The following is a 22,279-nucleotide window of genomic DNA, read 5'->3' on the forward strand; positions in this document are numbered from 1 at the left end:
CTTTTCATATAATATCAATATCTTGAAAAAAAAAAAAAGGACCTGGCATTTGAAAGCAGCTCCCGAAAAATGAGGTGCGACACATTAGAGTTTACAGCAGTCACACAGTCTCTCGGATACATCTTTTATCAACATTTAAGTAAACACAAAGATTAGATCAGACTGTGTGTTGGCAGTCTGGATTTAAAGAGCAAACTTTGATCCAGACAATACAAATTGTACACATTTTATACTGCTCGTTATCTACAGTTGACCCGTGGCGTTTCTTTTACAGCCTCTACCAGGTTTCCACATCAGGAGACGGCACACTTGCACGCACACATTTTCCACACAATGGGCTGATGATCCCATCACGGTGCTTGACACGACTAGTCGTAGCAGAAACACACGGCCCATCCTACGTGCTGCATGGGGACTACGACTGGTGTACGACCCATTCATTAACGGAGATATTACCATTGACTCCTCACCACCTGAGACAGTTTGAGCTCTTGTTCTTCTGGTCTGGGAACCCTGCTGGTGGCAGACAACAGGGGAAGATGGTCTTTAGTTCACATTACGTTATGTTTGGGTGGGAAATAACGGGGCGGGGTGTGTGAGGCAGTGGGGAAGGTCAAGTGGGGAAAAATTGAGTGCTCAAAAAAGGTGGGAATTCATCCACTGAAGCTTTTAAGCTGTGAGGTTGACAGTAGCAGGAAAAAGCACAATACATGGAGGTCCGTTGTGATTGGTTGATGGCATTACACAAAATGCCGTAGCAATTTTTAAGAAAAAAAAAGTGAAATACAGTGCAGAAAGAGGTGAGAATCTCAAACATGACCTGTGTCAAAGGAGCTCGGTCAACTATTGATGAGCTACTGAGGTGGTGTATCTACCTCCAGAATAACCTGGATCACACGTCGTTGATCCTCTCTGCATGTTGTTGTTGTTGTTGTTTTGCAATGCTGTGTGGAGAAGATTAGATCGAGTCCGCTGGTACGGCCTACTGTCGGCCTTACAGTTGCTTTCCTGGGGCTTTAGACACGTCAAGTAGCCTAATAGCATTTCCGGTTGCCTCCTTTCTCACCTCTTGGTCATCCAAGCCTGCCGATATTTTTGCAGCTTTCACCTTCACGGGGATGATTGAGAGAACTCGACGGTCATTACCGGGCCCTGTAGGTCCACGTGTTTTCAGCAAAGTCGTCTGGTCATTATAGGGTTCCTTAAAAACTGTTCCAGAGCTGGTAACTGCCTTTTAATATGAAGCACGGTGGGGTGACTTTTACCACAAACTTTGCAAGACAAGCACCTTTCGCAATCCCAAGTCATGTGACCAACACATAAAACATCCGAGGCAAACTCCTTGTTTTCTCAGAATGTTAAGTTTATCCTTGTGGTTATTTTCTTTGAATACTTTACACTCTTCCAATGAGTGTTTATGAGCACAACAAAGACATCTGATTCCGTAGCTCTCTCAGGCCGGTTCATAGAAGTTATTGTTGTGGCAACAATATGTCCCCGCCCTCTGTTACTGGGCTGGGAATTGAACCTGTTGAGCGACTTTGTTCCAGTAACACCAGTTGCTGGGTCCCGTATGTCACCAAAAAGAGGGTCGAAGAGGATTCTGACATGACGCTCAATGAATATGACCAGATCCACAAAGTGAGCTCTGCCATTGCTGGTTTCCATGATCCCATGAGCCGTGGCCCTCCATTTCTCGCTCATTTTGACATAATGTCTCCCGTGTTTCCCGGCTTATCCAATTCCTGCATGTATTCACATTGCTGCAGCCACGGAAGAATAAAGCATAGGCTTGAAAAGCCTTTTCCATGTATGCAGTTGCAATCTTTTATACTGGTTTCCAATGTGTTCCTGTAGAAGTCCCTTAGCAACTGCATAGCCACGCTCTGAAGCCACATGCTGGCAACTTCGCACCAACTCTTTGGGCTGTCCTCCTGTAAACGGATTTAAACAGTATTGACTCTCTGCTCTTCCGGATTTTTTCGCAACTTGTTCAAAGGCCTTGCTAAAAAGCTCTGTACTGAAGAGGGTCCCATTTAAATATAGCAATATCTCGTGGAGGCAGAGAGGATGAGAGCAGTTGTAGCTGTCATTTAATTTGCATGATGGCAAGTATGTCTCCAGACGGTTTAGATTGCTTTGATCGTAGGTAGTAGAATGCCTCCTTTAACTGCAAAGTCCCTGATTGCTACTGGACAGGATGCATTCCCAATATATTGTTCGGTTTCAACCTTTGCTCTGTGGACTCTGGTTTTGACTGTGGCCGTTTGGACAAGTGGTGTTGCTTCTTAGCCTTTTCTTTGGTCTCCTTTGCCATAGGGTTTAAGCAGTTTTCTAATTTCGGTATCCAGATCAAGCTTCTTTTTTATCCTTAGCTGCCTTTCCTTTAAGGATGATGCACGTGCAACAAGTGCAGCTCTATTTGCCTCCACCCTTAACTGTACTTGATTTATCATGTTTAGTGCGCCTTTGACTTGAGTGCCGACTACCCACATTAGAAACACTCATTTGGATTAATAACCTCTTATACATTACCGTCTTCATACACAATTTCATTGGACAAAAGCCACAGTTTTGCATTAGCGATACAATCACCATTAGGCAGCCTTTTTGCGTTATACCATGTGTCATGTTTTTCCTTTTCATCAAACGCTAATAGATTCAACAAAGATTCATGCATTTTGCTTCATTACACAATGCATTTTGTATCGATTATCTAATGACATTTGCTTTACTTTTGTAACGTCTCCAATTCATCAGCAAGCGCCTTAGCAGTTAGCTGAACAACAACAGAGCTGGGTCCCGACACCGCATCACGCTTCTCCATGAAAAATAGTCAATGCGCCGCTACAAACAGTCAAATGCAAAGTTTATTGTCCTCGTCCGCCGAAACCAATGGATGGGGTTTGAATCCAGGTATGTGCAGACACCGTCCGAATGGCCGTAGTGTGGTGCTACACATACCCCCATGCAATGACCCAATGGTCTGATGCTCCACTGCCACCGTAGCATTAGCAACGCAGCTCCGTCCTCCAAAGTGGTCAGAAATCCACACGACTTGAGCAGCGCTCCTCGTCCTGGATAATCCTCGTTCCAAAAGTGCAGATGTTTTCCAAAAACAAAGTTCCAACTAAAAGCGGTTTGGACTCATTTTAAAAAGGACCTCAGTCAACTTTTGTTGCGCTACTGAGGTGCATCTACCTCCGGAATAACCTGGATGATGCGCCATTGACGAGTCCTCTTTGCATGTTGTTGTTGCTTCGCAATGTTGTGCGGGAAACATTAGATTGAGTCCACTGGTACGGGTCTGAATGTATTCCACTTTTTAACACCCAACAATTCCTGGTAGACATAAACAATCTGGTTCAGGGGTCAAAACCCTTTGCCCTTCGGGGTCAACACCTGACAAACACTATAAACCCAAAACCTAAATACCCAAGCTAATAATGGAGACAGTGTTTAGTCAACCGCCACCCAGTGTACAAAAAGGCAAACAGTCAAATCCATTGTTGGCTCTTACAACCTGTATGAACAATAAAAAAAAATTAAAAAATAGAGAATATGTTCTCTCATCGAAGCGATCTGAAAGCTAGGTAAGTGTAGTTCAGCCAGGAGGCACTGGATGTTGTTCCTTATGCTAAGCTTCATAACCTAGTCCTGATGACATGCTTTGCATATACAGCATCATCACCAGCTGTATCACAACTTCAAAGCAGTAAATTACCTCAGTATTACCCTTATAAATGAACTCAGCTTTTATTTCTAAGGTTAAAACATTAATGTTGACATACATGCCTCCTCTGACTAGAAGCCATTTGACATTTAGAATCGTCAACCAATCTCTTATTATGGAATTGTTTGATGACCGTGGAGGCGACGCTGTATGCATTGGTCGGTACAAACAGCACTCACCCACCTACGTACACATTTAATATCATTAGCCATTGTGACTGGTTACTGTCCTTCCCGAAGTCTCCGCAGTAATACATGCGGATTGCATTTCCCCCCCTTGATGGCTTCCTAACAAGCCTCTTCTCCCAGTCCTTATTGTCCTTATTGCCATTCAAAGGAAACTTAATAAAACACCGATCTCAGTGCTGTGACTCAGCTGTGTGACAAACACGTGACTCAGATCTGGGCACGGTTTGTTTGAGCTGAATCCCCAACGATGCTCTGACTCAGGACTCTATTGGGCGAGCGTCTGATCCGAGTTTTTTTTTTTTTTTACTGGAATGCTCGTACTGCTGGCGCACAGCTGCGACACTTCTACAACACGTTAAACGTTACGGCGAGTGAGAGGAGAGAGTTAGTGGTAAGGGAGTGGGAAGAAGAAGTGTGGTAATCCTACGGAGGCAAGAAGGAAAGAGGGAACCGTGAAATCAGAACAGAAAGAGGGAAGGAAAGGTGACGAGGAAGCGCAGACGAGTCAAGTGCAAAGTGAACATGTTTAAAACCCAAGGAAGGGACAGAGAGGGTGACTTGATCGGTGGTGCACCCGCAGCACTGAGACATGCCGAAGGAAAAAGGAGGAAGTAAAGGGAGTAAAAGAAGAAGATGTAAGACAATGCGGGAGATGAAGACATATGTACCATGAGAGGAGGAGCCTGGGTCTGATCGCTGACTCCATCCGTCATACTCGAGGACCGGAGTCTGTTTGATAGCTGGCTCTGTTGAGAAAAAAAATAAGCGGTCACTCTGATATCTCAAACAAAAACGCATTTACGCCATTGACGAGTGGCAATGTGGAGCGAGCGAGACGACTTGGAGACGGCGCTCTCACCAGAGCGGCGCCGGGCGCCGGCACTTCGCCGTTGGTGTCTGGAGTGAGTGACAGCCGCAGGTTTAAATCCTCAGAGAAGTCCCGGTCGACGGATGTCGGCGCCGGCTGCGGCGTCGAGACGGAGGAGGAGGTGCCGGGCTGAGACTGGGCCAGGCTCTCGTTGGGATCCTCTTCTGTGATGAGCTCCCAGGACTTACAGTGGGGGAGGGGTGGGGGGGGGGTTGGGGAGAGAGACGCAGCCGTGAGATAACAACAACAAAAACAACAACAACAACAACATTCAGTGACCTCATCCCGCCCCCAGACAGCTGCGGCCCAGTGTTCGGTACGCGCGTGTTCTTCGCTCACATTGTCGAGGTCCCTCGGCTCCATGTGCTCGTTCTCCAGGTCTTCACTGATGTGGCGTCTCGAACGGAACACGCGGTGTGCTTCCTGATTGATCTGACGCTGTTGATTGTCGCTCTCGGTCTCCGAGATCACGTCTCTGAAGAAGAAGAAGAAGAAGAAGAAGAGGTTATTTCATACAGGAGGGAGTGAAAAAGACCGCTCAGAAATATATTTTGTAACGGTACCAGACTTCAAATCTTTCTATTTGGCTTTTAATTGGGGATTCTTAAATGCAGTTGTCACATTTTAGGATGTCATGATCTTAAAAAAAGGCTAACAATAGTCAATATAAACAAGAGAAAAATTACATCAAATGAGTATGTATGTTTCTTTTCTATAAACAACTTTACTAGATGTATCAATATTTTTTGGATGGCAAGGAACATTTTATTTTTGTAAAATTCTTCAGTAAATTGGGCAAAAATAAAATGCGCAGAATTATTGAATGATGCTTCTGAATAATAAGGGAAGATTCCTGAGAAGAATGGACTCATTGCTACGGAAAATGTAAAAATAATGTGCACACCAACTTTAAAAATATTTAAATAAGAAAAACAAATCAGGCGTACATGTTGGAGGGCCGTTTCCACTGGGTGTTACGTTTGTTGTGGTTGACATAGTAGGTGCGTCCCAGGTTGTCCACTTTCTCCTCCCAGCCGGGGGGCAAAGGAGGAAGCAGCTGCTGAGGTCGCTGGGAGCCCGAGTCCGCCGACTCATCCCAACCCTGGAAGAGAAAGTGCAGATTTTCAGACATGAGGAGAGTGTGAGTAACTCGCTGGTGGCCCCTTGGTCACCGATGTCCCGGTGAGCCGACAGCTTGTCAGACAGACACACACACACACACACACACACACACACACACACACACACACACACACACACACACACACACACACACACACACACACACACACACACACACACACACACACACACACACACACACACACACACACACACACACACACCAATTTAAGAAGGGGGTCAAGCGTGGAAGAATACCATCAAGCTGTCCAAGCCACTTGTGGCTGGTTAAAACTTGCTGGGGCTAAATGTTTTTCTTAGCATCATGCGCATCAGTTGATAGATTGGAAATAAAGAAGTAAGGAAGAATAAAATATCTTGTCCCAGCAACAGCCCATGGTGAAAGCTGGAGGACAGATTGCTTTACTTATTTGAAGCCTTCCACTGTCTGAAATGTTTAGCACCTCTCAAGCACTCATCCCCGATCATCCCACACACACACACACACACACACGGTAAAAAAGGAGAAGCTCCTATTTCACAGAATAACAGGCAGTAGTGTAAATGGCTTTTCCATACCCTGACCTGGAAAATAGAGATTCTGGCAGCAACATGCTGGCCAAATTCTTGTAGAAAAGAATAAAAAGAAGAGCCATCCTTCTCTAACTCATAGGACGAAAAAAACACACATTTATTTTGGTCCAAATTAGCACACCCACGTTCATCTTGAAGCTTAGAAGTGTGTTTTCTTTGTGACGAGGAAATAGAACTAGATCCTTGTTTGGCTTCAGGTTGCTATGAACAAGACCTTAAAGAAGAAAACATTAAGTAATGCTAGATCCGCCGTCTGAATGTGCTCCCAACAACAGCAACAGCAAAGACCTTACCTCAGCTTCCTCCCTCATCTCTCCAGCCTCCTCCTCTGGGCCTCCTTGTTTGGGCAGATATGCCATTTTCAGACGCAGGTAACCCTTCACCCTGGACTTGTGGCTGCAAAAAAAAAAAAAACAGGCTGCGTGTCAAAACAACACATCGAAAAGCAGGTGGCCTTCCAACTGAATTGAAGGGTGCTTTCCACGCTATTAGCACCAGATGGCCTTCCCCGTTCAGAGCTCAACTGACCGTCACATGAACTCAGCGCTCACATTAAACCAGCAGCAGTTTTGCAAACCCTGGTTAAAATGAGAAAAGCGCCGCAAACCCCAAATTGCAGGAATTCAGACACAATTAAACCAGAGGAGTGTAGTGGTATCTAAGGTATCGAGGCCGGTTACAGATTGGATAATTTCCAATCGGTCTGAATATCCAATCTGTCAGTTTAATCATTTCACGGCCACCTCCAGCAGAAACGAACCTCCTGGGCCGCAACAGGAAGTCCTTGAATGTGTACGGCCGCTCCATGGCAGGATCCTCCGTCTGCAAATTAAAAAGGAGGCGTTTGTTGACAGTAATCAATCGAAACCCACAAGCAAGTACACATGTCGGACAATATTATCGGAGTCACGAGTTTGCATCCCAGGATCATGTAACTGTGAGCTTCTCCTGTTGCTTGCTAAACAGCAGAATGGTCTTTTGTAATCCACAGAAATCTCCCACAGCTCCCGTGTCTGCGCAAAACCGGTCCACACCGGCTGCTCCCCCCCACGCTGCTCTACGACATTCATCCACGTACACGTCAGTCAAGTGGACGATCTCGACCAAAGATTAAATGATAACGAGAAATGTGGTGAAGCCCGTCCTTCACATCCAAGACGCTGAGAATTGATCTCCAGTTGTGTTAGTCATGACCCAGCAACATGCATTCCATTGAATGTCTTAATAGGGAAAAACAAGGCTAGGTCCCTGAACCAGCCCATGGTGTCATGCCATTTGGTGTATGAATAAGGTTCTAAGTCAGGCTTCAACAAGGCAAATGAAGCTACCGTATTGCTTAAGATGAGTCAAGGTAATCGTTGAATGATGAAAAGCAAAAGCTGGTAAAAAAGAGGATGACTAAAGATATATCCAGGATCTCTGAATAGGACTTCCGATGTGGTCATTTATGGAACCAACAAATTAAGCCAAAATACACACAACTTCCAGATCGCACCACTGAACCCGGGCATTAGCAGCTCAATTCATGCTCAGTTTGTTCCTTTATTGGCTAAATCTGTAACAGATATTCTCCATCCGGTCCACTGACTTCATCTCTCAAGATGACTCAGCTGAGGCTTTTATCTGCTGCTAATTCCCTGGACCCACTGGAGTCAAAGAGGACATTAATAATTAACCCTAACATTTGTTAATAATACGCTTTCAAGTTTCAGCAACTCAGACCGAACTTCAGAGAGCCTCAATAAGTCCAACAGCTCTGCGCTCATTACTGGAGGTGAGAATGATTTACAGGGTACGGCTCACTTGCAAGCAAACTAAAATGGTAACAACAACATGAAGAGGGTATTTTTTTTTTTTTTTTAACAAAGGCCTTCATCTTGCAGCAGTCGACATTTTCCAAGCCAGCGCATGTCTTTGTGTGAGAATTTGACGGGTGCAGCTTTTTCCGTTCAGCTCTGACGGTAGCAGGCCCACTTCTGTTCATATTCTCAACCCCCCCCCCGGGAGGAGTAGACCGTTTGATCACAGCAACCCCTGCTACTCTCACACCCACGACGGACACACACACACGCACACACGCTCCTTGCCTGACCTTAACACAGGTAAATCCGCCAGGGCACAATTGAAGATAACAAACAGCTGAGTAGTCAGTCAGGTTAAATACACAAAACACACAACTCACCGGCAAGTGACTGAGAGGAACATCAACCTGTCCCAGGAAATCATCTCTTGTCTAGGGGAAGAAAACAAGGAGGTCACCTTCAGCAGCTTTATTTTAGGAGTAACAGGTTTTTTTTGTGTGTTTCTGGGGAAATACCAAAGTTCCCAGTAGGGGAAGAGAGGAAAAAACACAATGTCAAGGTGAATCACTTAATGCTCCAGAAGCCCCCCCCCCTCACCACTTTGTGCTTATTTCTCAGAGTGAAAAAAAGATTTTCATTTCATGGATAGCGCCTTCCAGAAATAACCCCGAGCCTTTCGCAATGAACACCTACTGTGGTCTAAGAAATCTCAGATGGAAGCACAATTACGTTTGAGCAATTTCCACCACAATGCAATGGTTTGTGGTTTTGTTGTGGCGTTTCAAACCGAAACAAAATATCCTTTTTCAATTAGATTTCGACAAGCGTCCGTTGCAGGAGGCTCGGCGTGAGGTTTTATTTTTGGAAAGGCCTTTAGAATCATTTCATTGGGAGAAGAACCTGTGAACCCAGCAAAAAAAAGAACCACCACACACCGCCACCAGATTGAAGCCGAGTGAGTCGGACGGAGGGAGAAAAAGGAGAGAGGTGACGACGGGGGAGAACCAGGGGGAGAGGATTGTGCTTCAGATACAAGAAGCCCATTGATCAGGGAGGGGGGGGGGGAGGGGGAGGACTGGTCGATGATTCAGCGGTTCAGCAGCGGCCCCCAGAGGGAGCAATGATTACCTGTGTTAGATGGAAAATGCCATTCTTGGAAGTAGCCTGTGTGTGGGACACAACGGACGAAGACAACAGGCGTTAACTAACAATGCGGTTTGTGGTCACTGGTTTGACAGGAAAAAAAAAGGCCCCCGGTGAAACAATGCAGGCCACTTTAACGAGTCCCCCTTTGACTTATGGTCCACTGAGGAAAAGGTCCAATGTTGTGGCTTCTGTTAAAGTTGCTCAACGGCTGTACAAAAGTAGCACAGCCATAAAAGTAAAGCGCGAGTTATGAAAACAACCTTCAAGTGTGGGGAACCTTATATATCATTTTTTAATTTCTTTAAAACACATTTCAATGCGTGTATGCGTTCTTTCTCCCCTGCTCTTAAACACACACACACACACTATTTATTCTTTGGAAAAGCCAGATCCACGACTGTTTAAGTCACAGTAGCCTCGGCTTTATTTTCCCAAACCAACCACGCTATGGATTTCCTTCTTGCAGAACTCTCACATAATTCAGAACACCAAATCACGAGGTTCCTGGGAGCGTGAGGAGCAACAAAAAGAAGCCTGGACCGCAGCATTAGTCCGATAGTATTATACTCTTTCACATGCATTGACCTGTAACATGTGAAACAATTTTGTTTTTAAATAAAGTGCTGGATGAACAAAGTTTAGAATATGAATAATTGCTGCAGAGATTTTACGAAACAGCAAAGACGTTCGGCACTGATGAGTTACTGTGAGCATTTGAACGTTACCTGGAAACCAAAAACATGCTCAATCCCATAAAACAACAACAACCTCTGACTTAGCCCGTGGCAACGGCGGTATCTGGTGCTCATGGCTGTTTTCTTCTATCTGTTCATAACAATAACAAGCATTCTGGGCTGTGGGTATGTGTAAACAGAGGGATATAATTGCAGAGTCAGCACAGGGTCACAGTTGAGCCTGCAGCTGCCTCCCAGGGCCAGGTTACACCCTGGGAGGGGGGTGGCGGGGGCGGGAGGCTCCACGGCCGACGGAAGGGTGAAGGAGGGCTGAGGATGGACGGTAAAACTAGCTCATGAAGACAAAGGCAGGTCAGTTTGTTCACCTCATCTCGCATAGCCCACGTTCAGTGGTGTGCGGGTTTGTTTGGGGTTTTATAACTCTGTCTGTTAAGATATCTGCTGCAAGTACAATGGAGAGGTGAACACAGCGTGTTGCTCACGACAAAAAAAAACATTCCTTTCTGGAAACAATGTCCCGGTTACTCTAAAACAATCCAGAGAGCACATTATCGACAGCGTGAATAGTTAGAATTTTAATCATAGCAGAGCCTGGGGTGGCTCCGAATTCCTGTGGGAGCCTTTGGCGAAACATATTCTCAAGGAATATGAATTGGCATGCCATGAGGATATCTATTAGTAGAGGTTGTACAAGACTGAAGAAGACTTCTGGAACCGTGACCGGGTCCAGGCCCGGCACTGAAGTGAGAAGGTTGTCTCACCTACTCGACAATTGCTGACGTGACAGATTCACATCGCCGAGCACTCACTCGGATATGAATGACAGATAAAAGCCCTTCACAACAATAGCTGTTTGAACCCCTCGTCCATGCTACTCGACCTAAATAAAAAGATTGACCCCCCCCCCACCTCGCCTCCCATCCATCCACAACCCTGTAAATATAGCAAACTCGTTGGCTGGCAAGAGCTCTCTGTGAATGGAAACTGTGGGGGGGGGGGGCACGGTACTGTGGAGTGGCTGTCTCCAGCTAGTCTCGCTGGTGCACACGGACACAGACAGACAGAGAGAGACACAACACACACTCATTGGATTCCATGCAGGGCTCTAAATAAAAGGGGGGGGGGGGGGGGCACTCCAGCTCCGGGCTAACCGTTGGGGAAGACCTGTCATTATGGTCTAAATGAGGGTTTCCTTGTTGTATGAGAAACAGGATCCCCTGAGGTGACACAACTCCACGTGTCTTTAAAAAAAAAAAAAGTGTATTAAATGCATTTAAGTATGACCGTCAAAATTAAACCAAAAATATATAGATTCCACCCTTGTTTTGAATTACATTTAGATGGTTAGCCATAGTTATCATACCGCAGATGTGTTGTTATCTGGCCCCTAATTGTCAGGAAGAAACTGGTTTATTACCATTCTCATGAAACAAAAAAGCTAAAGAGCCCAAAGCTTCGGAGCACACTTTATAAATTGCAGTCATGAGATGATGGCCCGCATAGGGAGTACATTTAACGGGATAGGAGAACAGACGTCAACATCGAAAGACTTTGGGTTTCCAGGGAACAGATCCCGATGGGCTCGTTTAACTCCCTCGCCGTTTTGGCCCAGAAGGACACCTCGCTTCGTAATCGCTGCCGGAGCAGCTGCGAGGATACGGATCCATACCAGTCTGAGGCCAAAGACATGCCGCCTGCCCGCTCTCAAAATCAACAAGCGCACGAGAAGCAAGACTAAAGATAGAAGCAGCCAACTCTCAAAGAGCACAGGCTGGAGTTGAGGGTTTCGCCACACTTAAGTTTCACATTTCTGTGGAACCGAGGACAACAAGTGGGAGAAATGAGCCATTCATCCTGTCCCCTGTTTTCCTTCCACGGGCCAATGTGTGTAAAACCTCAAATGTCTGGGGTTGTGAGGTGAAAGAGAGCCAGTATGTGCGTTCCATGTGCGCGTGTGTGTGCGCGCTTCTCACTTCCCAGAATGTCACCACCCTCTCCCTGCACCATGCTGATCTCTCCCCCACTGGACTCTGGAGATTAATGCACTACATGCAAAGTACTGAAAGACACCTTGTGCAATTTGCGTAAGCGATGTAACGTAATCGCCACATTTTCATCTTTCATACCCATGGGTCGGCTTCTTCTGGCCACACTAGAGACGCGCCATCAAGTTTCCAACTAAATGTCATACGAGGAAGATAACGGGAATGTTTACGATGGACTAATTTAAACTAATTACCAATTAATCGATCATCAAATCATACTTCCTAATCTTATTTTCACGTGTGTTATTTTACATTTAATAGCTAAAAATTGCCAATAATATTTACCGTGGTATTATTCGCTGTGGAATTGTTGCCAGGGGTAACATCCTGATCCCCACCGCCCCCGGGGGTAAAAGAAATCTTGAAATGAGGCTGCCTCCTGGAAGAATTCCCATGGATTTTGAAAGTACAACCGTTGGACCTTGCTTCTGTTCTGTCCGGGTCCGTTTGGGTCTCCTCCACAGCTCGGCTGTCGCCACCGGTTTCCTGGCGTGGGCTTTCCAGCAGCAGCCTCGGTTGAGACGAGCGCCTCTCCAGTCGAATTCTCGGGTACCGCAGCGCGCGACTGCCCCTCGGCCCGCCGACATCTGGGCGTTCGTCCTGCGGCGCGGCAGTCTGCGGCCTGCCCCGGCCCTGGTTCGGACTTTGCTGGAGCTGAAACACCACCCTCTGCGTTCCACCGTCGACGACGGAGCACTGGTCCGAGCTCTGCTGCTGGACGGACCAGCCGGCACCGCCGTAAGGCTGGATTCTGAAACGCTGGACATCAGAGCCGTCCGGAGAGTTCCTCTGGATACAAATGCCACCCACGCTGACATTAGGTTGGCCTGTGCTATACATAGCGTGGCCGTTTGAGCCGATGTTAAAGACCCTGCGCGTCGGCAGGTTCGGCTCCGTCACCAGTGCCGGCGGGATCCGGGTATCTGGGCTTTGGTACGGAGGCGGCGGGTGCCGTGGAACGTCCGCTTGGACCCACGGTTCGGAATAGGCGGGCGCAGGCCCCGGAGGGGTGTAGCAGGGCGGCGGGACGTCGTCTGCGCGGTCGCGGGAATCTCCGTTACTGGATCCGCCGGAGCGCTGGAGGGAGATGTGCACGGACGAGCTCTTAGTGGGCCGCGGATCGGCGCAGGCGGCGAGCTGGGGTATGAACATGGAGGAGCTGCGCTTCAGGGAAGGCTCCGACCGCGCCGCGGACGGCTCCCAAGAGGATGCCGATAGCCGAGGCCGCCGCGTGGCCAGCGCCGCGACCACGTCGTCGTCCCCCTGCTGCTCCTCCGAGTCTCCTTCCAGTACCTCCGGCGCGGTGTTGCTGCGGCCCGAGCCAAAGTACAAACGCAGACGCTGAGCCATTTTCACCTCGTGTCCAACCGCTCCCGTTCCCTCTCACTTTCACTGTGCCTGGCTGTTTGCTTCTCTCCACTGGCTCCGGGTCTCTGTCTCTTAGTGTCGCCCACTTCTCTCCTTTGGCTGGCTGGATGACTGATCCCCACCCCCCCCCCTTCCTCCCTCCCCTCTTTCCCCAACCCCTAACCCCTCCCACCCAGTCTCTTCCACAACTTTCCCTCCACAGTAAACTCTGCGGAGGTAAAGAAGTTACACCACCAGAAATGAATACGGCGAAAAGAGGTGACGACTTTACGCGGCGCACACTAAGGAACGGCATTCTGGAGGCTAAGGAGGGGGAAGAGCGAGGGGGGGTGGGGGTGGGGGGGGTGGGGAGGGGGGCGGTTAAGAAGGATCCCTGTACGCAGGACTCTCGGCACTACCAAGCTAAGCTCTAGCGACAGACAGCAGAAATAGCCTGAGCCCAGTGACGGCCAGCATTCCTGACATGATTGGATAAGAGCGCTCCTGGTTTTCGAGGTGACAGTGGGGTTGCCTGTGTGTGCCATGTGACCACAAATGGCCCCAGCACCTCCTGTTACAGCCCCATGCCGCCCTCACGTGCCTACTGGGGGCCTCGGAAAACGAACCCCACCTTCCACTGTCCGTCTCTTCCTCCATACAGAGGATCCCATTCTAGTAATTGCCCATTTCCTCGCCTCCAAACCCCTGCCCGATAGCCTCACTTCTCGGACAACGAGCTTGTCAGATTCCAAAACGTTGACTCCCACTTCCTTACCTACAGTGTAACAGAGTCCCTAGTTCTGAGTAATAGGGTCTTAACCGTCTATCTCATTCATTCATTTAACGACTTATGGCCATAATATCCCCCTTCCTTCAGCAGTCACTGATCACCCTGTACCCATGCAATTTTGTACACTTGTCACAACATGAGCTAAGAAGCATAATTTAATTTAAATCTGGAGGACAAAATGAGTCCCGTTATCTCTTGTGGGGAGGAAACAGAAAAGATAAAGTTGTTGCTAAAAATGGATGAGGAAAAAAAAAAAAAACAGCGGCAAAGTGAAGAGCAGGAAGTCTGACAGATTGCAGCTTTGATAAAAAGGCAAATGGCACAAATCTCTTGAGAGAAAGATTTCCAAATCCTCAAACAGACTTAACTAGGTTGTCTACCATACACAGCAAAACATTAAACTGTCTATTGGTTTTATAGGCCACTCCAAAAAAACGCATCCAAAACACGCCCAAAACACGACTGAGCTGTCACACTGGAGGAAAGGGGGGGGTGGGGGGGGGGGCTCAGAGATTTTTTGCATTATGACTGAGACAAACAGGCAGAAGAAAGAGACTGCAGAGCGAGAAGGAATAGTGGCTTGGCAGCCTTTTACACTTTGCAATGACACACTGCCTACAGTGTTAGTCAATAAATGTGTGTGAAACGTTATGGAGAACGTTCTGTATAAAAGAAACTAAATGCCAATGTGTGGTCCAATGGCGCCAGGCCCAGTTCGCAAAAATTACATAACATGCCTGCTTTAAACAAAGCACCACGCATCACTGAAGGCCTGTTCCACACATCCTGGCGTTCGCTGTCAGCAGTCATGTAGTTCTTATATATTTCGTAGGGAACATTAGTTGAGATATTAGTGCGGCCGTATCTTTGCACACAAGGAAAAAACAATCTATCATTCTTTGCTGTAGCACGGAGCGAACTCGAAACATTTTATGTCCCCCAATGCAAATAAACCATGAATTAAAAAAAAAAAAAAAAGATGCAAGAGAACAAAGCAGCCCGTTCAAAACAAATACCAGCCAGTGGTGGAGCAGCTGCCTTGGCATGCACCTACAGATACTCAAGGAAGCACCTACTCAGACATATAAGGAGAGGCCCGCGCTCGGGCTGCGTGTGCAGAAGAGCTTCCATGCGGCGGCAGAGCGCTCCGCCTGCAGTGAGGGGAATAAACCCGAGCCGCCCTTTACCGAGTGGGCTGCAAGGTCACGGTCACGCAAAGGCGGGATTTGTCGAGTTGATGATCACAACCTACTTGTGTTGTTTTAGTTGTTGCAACACTTGACATTGTGCAGACGTTTGATCTCGTTGTCATGGCAACAAAAGGGGCCCACAACGGGCTCGATCTCGCACAACGGGCTCGATCTCGCAAGTCACTGAAACTGGTGTTCTCGGCTCTGGTGGACATTGGAGAAACTTTACATAAGAGGAATGTAGGAGTAGTTGGTGGACTAGAGTATAAAAGTAGAGCAATGAAACCAAACACTCTTCAATAACTACTGCAACACATTTCTTTTGTCTACAAGCCCACAGCCGAAATCCTGTGATATCAAATCATGCGACGTGCCAGAGTTCACAAGAAGAGACTTGCGAAGACACGAGGGTGCAGATAAAAGTCTGCACGTTTGGCCCGCAAAGCAATACAGGTGTGCATCATCACATTTCATTTCGGTGACACGTTAATGTGTCATTTGCATCCGCATAAAGAAAGACCATTTTAAAGCCCATTTTTACCAAGAGAAATGGAAAAAATGATTATCGCGGCAACACAATGTCCAGACAGTTTAAAGTAAATCAGGAGTCATGAGGTCGGAACAAAACGTGACTGATAAAGAACGTGTGATATTTGCAACAGGGTGTGTGAAATGTTAGAGGTTCCAAAGTGAGAATCTCACCAATCGGTTTTCATCGAACACCTCAAAGAGGAGTCTGTGATTCTGCGGACACACCTGTGTTGGAAACAGACGACATATACAGCAGTCATCCTGTTGTTATGTGGCATACAAGGCAAATGCAGAGGCAAACAGACAAAATAAGGCTTTTGCATCACAGTAATTGGCTGGAGTGTAAATCTCCACTCACTCTGAAGAAGAATTCCTCGTTCCATTTGGGATTGAGGGTCTGAAACAGAGGCAGTGGTTAGCGGTCAGTGGATAATGCATCAACAGTGAACGCCAGCATTGGTGCACGTGGAAAACGGAAAGAGACGTCTGAAACCGATCCGGATCACAGTGAGACAGGAGAAATCCCTGATGAGAAGGAGGCGGTCTGCATGATTACGTGGTTAGAGGACGTTTGTGGAGAACGACGTGTCCCGGTGACTGGCACCAGATTAAAAATCATCAAGATTCTCGTTCCCTTTTGTGCCCGGATCAGCTGAGTATGGGTCTCTCTCCTTCTAACCAACTTTCTATTTAATTGGGCTGAGAACTATGTGACACATCTCATGAAAATTCCTTGGGTGATTGGAATTACATTAATGATGAACTGTGATGACTATAAAAGCGCAATATAAATCCAATTTATTATTATTATTATCTGATTTCGCAAAGTTCAATATTAACATTTTACGGCAGTTTACAGCTACCATACACTAACATCTCTGTTAAGTCCACTGCCGAGAAAGCAGAAACTACTTAAGACCCTGATGCCTTTTGACAAAAAGCCAATTCAACTCTGTCAAATTCTTGTTGGGGAAATAATACTCCGAGAAAAACGATGTCAAATATCGATGTTTGGATGAGGCCAGCCTGTAGCTGCTTATACTCCTCTCCTACTACTGGCTCCTCATCCGCCGTCATCATTCTTCATGCCATGTAGCCACAAGCCGCACGCTTATCTTCGACGACAAGGATGCCGTCAAAAGGTGTCCTACTTAAGGACACATGGAGCCGGCCCAGGGATGAGCCCGAGCGGCGATGCTTCATTTTCTGCTCCACATAGCGCTGCATTGTCAGCTATTTATATCCAGTAAGGCAACCGCGGCCACTGGCAGCATATGTCTGCCTGCATGGAGGCCCGCCCGGCTCCAGCACAGCGTTGGCTGGAAGCTACATGTTTCGCTAACCTTAACCACCAAGGAAATAAAAAGGAAGAGGAAAATGTGTCGGGCCGCTTTACTGTTTTAGAAACACGCTGCTTCACACACACGTATATTATGTAACATGTAATGCAGAATGGCATGTATTGTCGTGTGGATAATATCCAATACAGACATTTCTGCAATTTCAATTAATTCTATTTTAAACCATGAAGCATTCCACAACGCAAACAAGTAATATGGATATTTGGTTCAAAATCACAGCCCACTATCACATTACAAGGCCGTCCGAGTGGAGTCTACCCTAATAACAACTAATAGCTCCCCCTGCTGTGAAAAGATTTCCTCCCCAAAATAGGCCGCCTGGGGGGGGGAAAGCGCTCGCCCAACGTCTCCATCTACACTCCAGCGATCAGAGAAGGAACCAGAGCCTTCCTGTGGTTTCCGTCACTCAGCTAATACGACTGCTTTGATTTGAAGGAAGGGTGGTGGTGGTGACCTAAAACCTAGGACTCTAAAGGGGAGTGATCGAAAGCCTCATAAAGTGGCTGAATGGTTAATGGAATGTCAGCTGTGGGAGGAGATTACCTGGGGCTGGAAAGGCCAATCTGATACTGTCCAACCATTAAGAGTTCATTGGGTCTGAAACAAGGAGCTAGAGGCTGTGTGCAGAACACAGCAGGCCACGGACGAATGCATCAGAGGCATTTCTTACCTCGGGACTTACCTTTTTAATGGTTTTTGTTTGGACCAACCCGAGCTCTTTGTTTTCATCCGCAACGTAAAGGGAGAGTTTGACGTAGGGATCGCTGCGGAAACAGAATCAGTGGATCAATACCAAGCCTTCCACGGCCCTGATGCTGTAACACGTACACTTTAATGCAATATTTTAAAAAGGATTTGTTTGTAATACACTTTTAGGTCTTGAAAGAAAGAAAATATATACATATATGTATACTGTATCTGTGTCTCCGGTGACTGAACTTGGTTAGTCCTATTAACTGTGGACATGACACACCACTCGAGTCGGCTGCTTGCATGGGCATTGTGAGATAAGGCTATAATGTGTTATTGACCGAGCAGAGGGCTAAAAATAGAAAACGGCAACATATTGAGGTGAGCAGCACAAACAGTAAGCAGGGGAATCCGAGCGTGCCATTTAAAAATAGCCAACTGGTCTATATGAAGATACAGAGTGGGTAAAAAAAGAAAAAAAAGAAATCTCCATTCAGTTAAAGATGGAGAGGCAGAGCAGTTACTCTACTGATCTCAGTCCCAATAGGCAACTCTAGGTAAAGAGAAGTTATAACCTGTCCAAAACCGTCATACGGAGAGAAACCTCTCGCCCGTCTCTCAGCGACAAGAGACGTTTTATATCAAACCGTCACTGCTGCAAATAGGATGCATTACTTGTTGTGAACACATTATTTTCACACGGACATGTATTATTGTTCTCCGGGGAACATAATACAAGTTGATGTGTGTATCACATAAAGCAGGTAGTATGAGGAAGTTGTTCATTCAACACAATCATATTGCCTCTTATGATGTGATCAAATCATTCATCTAGTTGAGAAGTGTCAACGTTCCTCATAAAGCTTCCATTTCTCTGCAGGTTTCAGCTCATCCACTGTCCATCCTAAAATAACTGTTACGTTTATATGGATACGAGTTATTTCCGGACACCGATCTACTGGTGTTTTCTCCCACGTGGAAGTAAAACAGGAAACTGCAGGCTAACTTCAGGCAAGACATACATATTTAATTCTTCACACAGTATCCAGATTCCCATTCTCAGAATGAGGAGATGGTGTAAAGTGTTGCTTTTCCCGTGTAATAAACACAACCTTTTCTTCCCAGTGGCTACACTAACCACACATGCAATAACTTTAAATTGTATCACATGTCAAACCATCTATGAATGTGTTTCCAATCTGATTTGCTAAATACATTTCCTGGGGATTTTTTGCCATCCACACTGGATATAAGAAGCCATCCAATTCCGCCCTGGATATAGCCGAAATTAGATTTGGCCTGCGAGTTGGCAAGCAGCCTTACATTGATTCTAAGGAAGTTGCAGAGAGAAGAGGGAGAAAGAGGCGAAGAGATGGCAAACATAAGAATATTGCCCACAGTGAAACGGCTGGTGCTTGATTGTTAATTAACGTCTCCAGAAACCTCTAATTGTGTGTTTTTGCGGTACTGCGATGTGCTGTGACTAAACTAAAACAATGGCCCTACTGTATAGCGGCTGCACTGAGACTCCTTCTTGTCTCCTTCCCCCTATCCAAAAGAAAAAGAAGAAGGAAAAAAGAAAAAGAACCCCACTGCGGGAGACCGGCTACTTCAGGTCAACACTCAGCGGATGAAAACTCTAGAGGGCAAATCCTTCCACTTGTTGTTTGAATGTATGCAAGAAACCTCACGTTTTTTTTGTTTTTTTTTAAAGCGACACCCCCACCCGAACAAAAGCGAGACCTTGGGGTGTTTCACATATCCCGAAATAACAGAGCAGAAAACAATGGATCAAAGTAGCAGTATAACACGAACGCGGCTGCAACAGCTGCGACGGGTTTTCGGAGCGAAAAGGAGGAGTAGAACACGCCAGCCGTTGGCGAGCGTCTTACGGGAGGAGACAGACTGCTGAGTCAGCGCCGTCTCCAGTGGCAGCTACGCAAACACGCCGAGGTCTCATTCGGGGTTTCTTCATCGCAGTTCAGATTTCTCCTAAGACGGGCGGAGCTGCACAGCGCACAGTGCGAAACATGCCACGTTCCGTCTCCAACAAGGCCGTCTCTCGCTCTCTCACATCACTGCAAAAGAACCGTTGGAGGAGCAGTGTGCAAATGGAGAGGAGGCTTCCACTTGTCATTTTGGTGATTTCAGACAGACACCAAGTTCATTAAAAATGAATCTGTGTCTCCTACATTACTCTAGGGCCTCCTCGTGCCGTCTAGTTCTGCATGAACATATACTGTAGCTAAAGAATGCCAATATGCAATCTTTACTGGGACAGCCTGAGATGGTATTACTGATGGACTGCTACATATATTTGCATTTTTATGGACAGACTTATGCCGCATAAGATCTATAGCAAAACCCATTAACTAAACCCATTCCAAATAAACAGGTATTATCCTTAAAGTCAGACCCTAGAAAGAATTAAGCGTAGGAGTAGGAGCACTTTCAATAAAACAATATATGATTCATCAATGATTGATGGTTGCAGTCTTGACATCCATCACTATCACACACTGATTTGAAATAGTGCTCCTCAGGGGGATATTATGTAACGTTGGGTACAACACTGTGTACAATTGTGATAACAGCAGGTTACGCTTAATCACAGAAGTCTGACAGCATGAGAAAATGGGCCCATGATGTGGCCAAGACCCGGGAAATGTTTTATTTCAACAAGGGTGTCTTCCTGCGTGTGAGAATGTATTTGGGTATGTATTGCTTTTATCTGCAAAAGCCCTAACCGGAGTGGGTAATGAGTGGAGTATGGGAGGCAGGCAGGTAATCATTTATTAGAAGCAGGAGTTCAAGGTCTTTGTTGGAAAAAGGAGTGTAGTCAAAGACTACTCAAGTCGCACTAAATAAGGACAGGATACACCAGGCAATGACGACATTACAGCTTTAATTACTCGGGTCTTTTATTTGTTTTTCCCCGATACGGATATTGATTGTTACAAAACAAAAAGAGCCTCTCATAATGCAGCATTTTCTATTGTGTCCCCGAGAAGTAGTGTGATGCTCACCTGGCTCCGATGATGTCTTTCTTTGCCAAATCCATTCCGGCAATGACCTTAACCCGCAGCACTCTCGTTTCATGCTGCAGAAGAAAGAGATGGTGGATCAAAACATTGGATCAAATTCATGGAATGAATATCGCATGACCTCAAGCAGCTTCAAAACATTGCAAGATGCAATTTTAAGTCAATAACCGCAGAATGAGTTGTATTAATAATGCGGTCAAGTGAGTTGGACTTCAGCGAGTCCAACATTTAGAACCTGACAGATGGCACAACGTTAGCTACAGCTATATTTAAATGTTGTGATAGGTAACGTGTGCTGCATCCAATTCCCACTGCATCGCCGGTAGGGAAACTGCACGTTGAGTGGAGCCACCTCGCACCATGTTTGGTTTGCAGCCTCTTCTCTGCTCGACAGCAGCTTGGAACGGGAGCCTTCACTAAAAAAAAAAAAATCGCTGACACAGCTGCTTGCTGGGTTGATATTTATGTCACCATTTTTATATATGTGCTTGGAGAACGAAGCGAAGGATGGATCGTGGGTGGGAGCCCAGATCACAAGGCTGTTATCTTATGACTATGGCCTTGATCAGAGATGGTAGCATTTCCAAAAAGGGGGTTCGCCTCACAGGAGGAGAAGCGCGTCATGGGGATTGGGATCCGCAATTGTCATGAGACCATTACCTGTGGAGATGACGTGAGGATATTTCATGCCAGCTACATGGCTAACCTTAACTAAAAAAATAATAATAATAATAATAATAAACAGCTAAACCCCTTTCTGCGGCCCCCTGCGGTGCGTCGTGTGGAATGTTTTAAGTGGCGTGCCTGTAATGACTGACAGACCGGGCACCGCAGGGCCATGAAAGTGAAGGAAGAACAAAACAAAAAAAAGCCTGCCTCATAAAAGGAAAGCAGCACTATCACTGGCTGAGGCAGCTCTATTAAATCGTGGGGTCCTGCCCAGTGAAATCAGATTCATCATAACCCTTTATGATCTTGATAAAAAAAAGTTTAAAGCGAATCATTCTGTCCGGACAGGTGGGTCGGCTGATTTGACAACACCTTTCAGCTCGGTAAGCATAAACCCCCATGTTGGTTTCAACACCCCCTCCCCCCCACAATAAAATGAAATTAAGACCAGGCACCGAGCGGAC

At 46.4% G+C, this 22,279-nt stretch overlaps 1 protein-coding gene across 6 annotated transcripts in view; it reads right to left on the bottom strand.

The window, feature by feature from the left end:
- nedd4l (NEDD4 like E3 ubiquitin protein ligase) overlaps positions 1–22,279 on the bottom strand; it is a 36,210-nt gene that overhangs the window by 13,346 nt on the left and 585 nt on the right. The window contains exons 2-14 of one of the 6 annotated variants that reach the window (XM_062558730.1): positions 21,129–21,202; positions 18,095–18,176; positions 16,410–16,448; positions 16,223–16,276; positions 9,436–9,471; positions 8,688–8,738; positions 7,266–7,327; positions 6,799–6,901; positions 5,737–5,891; positions 5,129–5,264; positions 4,781–4,972; positions 4,590–4,667; positions 457–516 (exon numbers count right to left, since the gene is read on the bottom strand). In XM_062558730.1, coding sequence (XP_062414714.1) covers positions 457–516; positions 4,590–4,667; positions 4,781–4,972; positions 5,129–5,264; positions 5,737–5,891; positions 6,799–6,901; positions 7,266–7,327; positions 8,688–8,738; positions 9,436–9,471; positions 16,223–16,276; positions 16,410–16,448; positions 18,095–18,176; positions 21,129–21,202 — 1,122 coding nt within the window. Of the gene's footprint in view, positions 1–456; positions 517–4,589; positions 4,668–4,780; positions 4,973–5,128; positions 5,265–5,736; positions 5,892–6,798; positions 6,902–7,265; positions 7,328–8,687; positions 8,739–9,435; positions 9,472–12,478; positions 13,662–16,222; positions 16,277–16,409; positions 16,449–18,094; positions 18,177–21,128; positions 21,203–22,279 lie in introns of those variants that run through there. The other 5 variants (XM_037485404.2, XM_062558727.1, XM_037485399.2 and 2 more) reach the window with 5 other exon arrangements.

The sequence above is a fragment of the Pungitius pungitius genome, chromosome 18, assembly GCF_949316345.1.
Source record: "Pungitius pungitius chromosome 18, fPunPun2.1, whole genome shotgun sequence".
Taxonomy (NCBI): domain Eukaryota; kingdom Metazoa; phylum Chordata; class Actinopteri; order Perciformes; family Gasterosteidae; genus Pungitius; species Pungitius pungitius.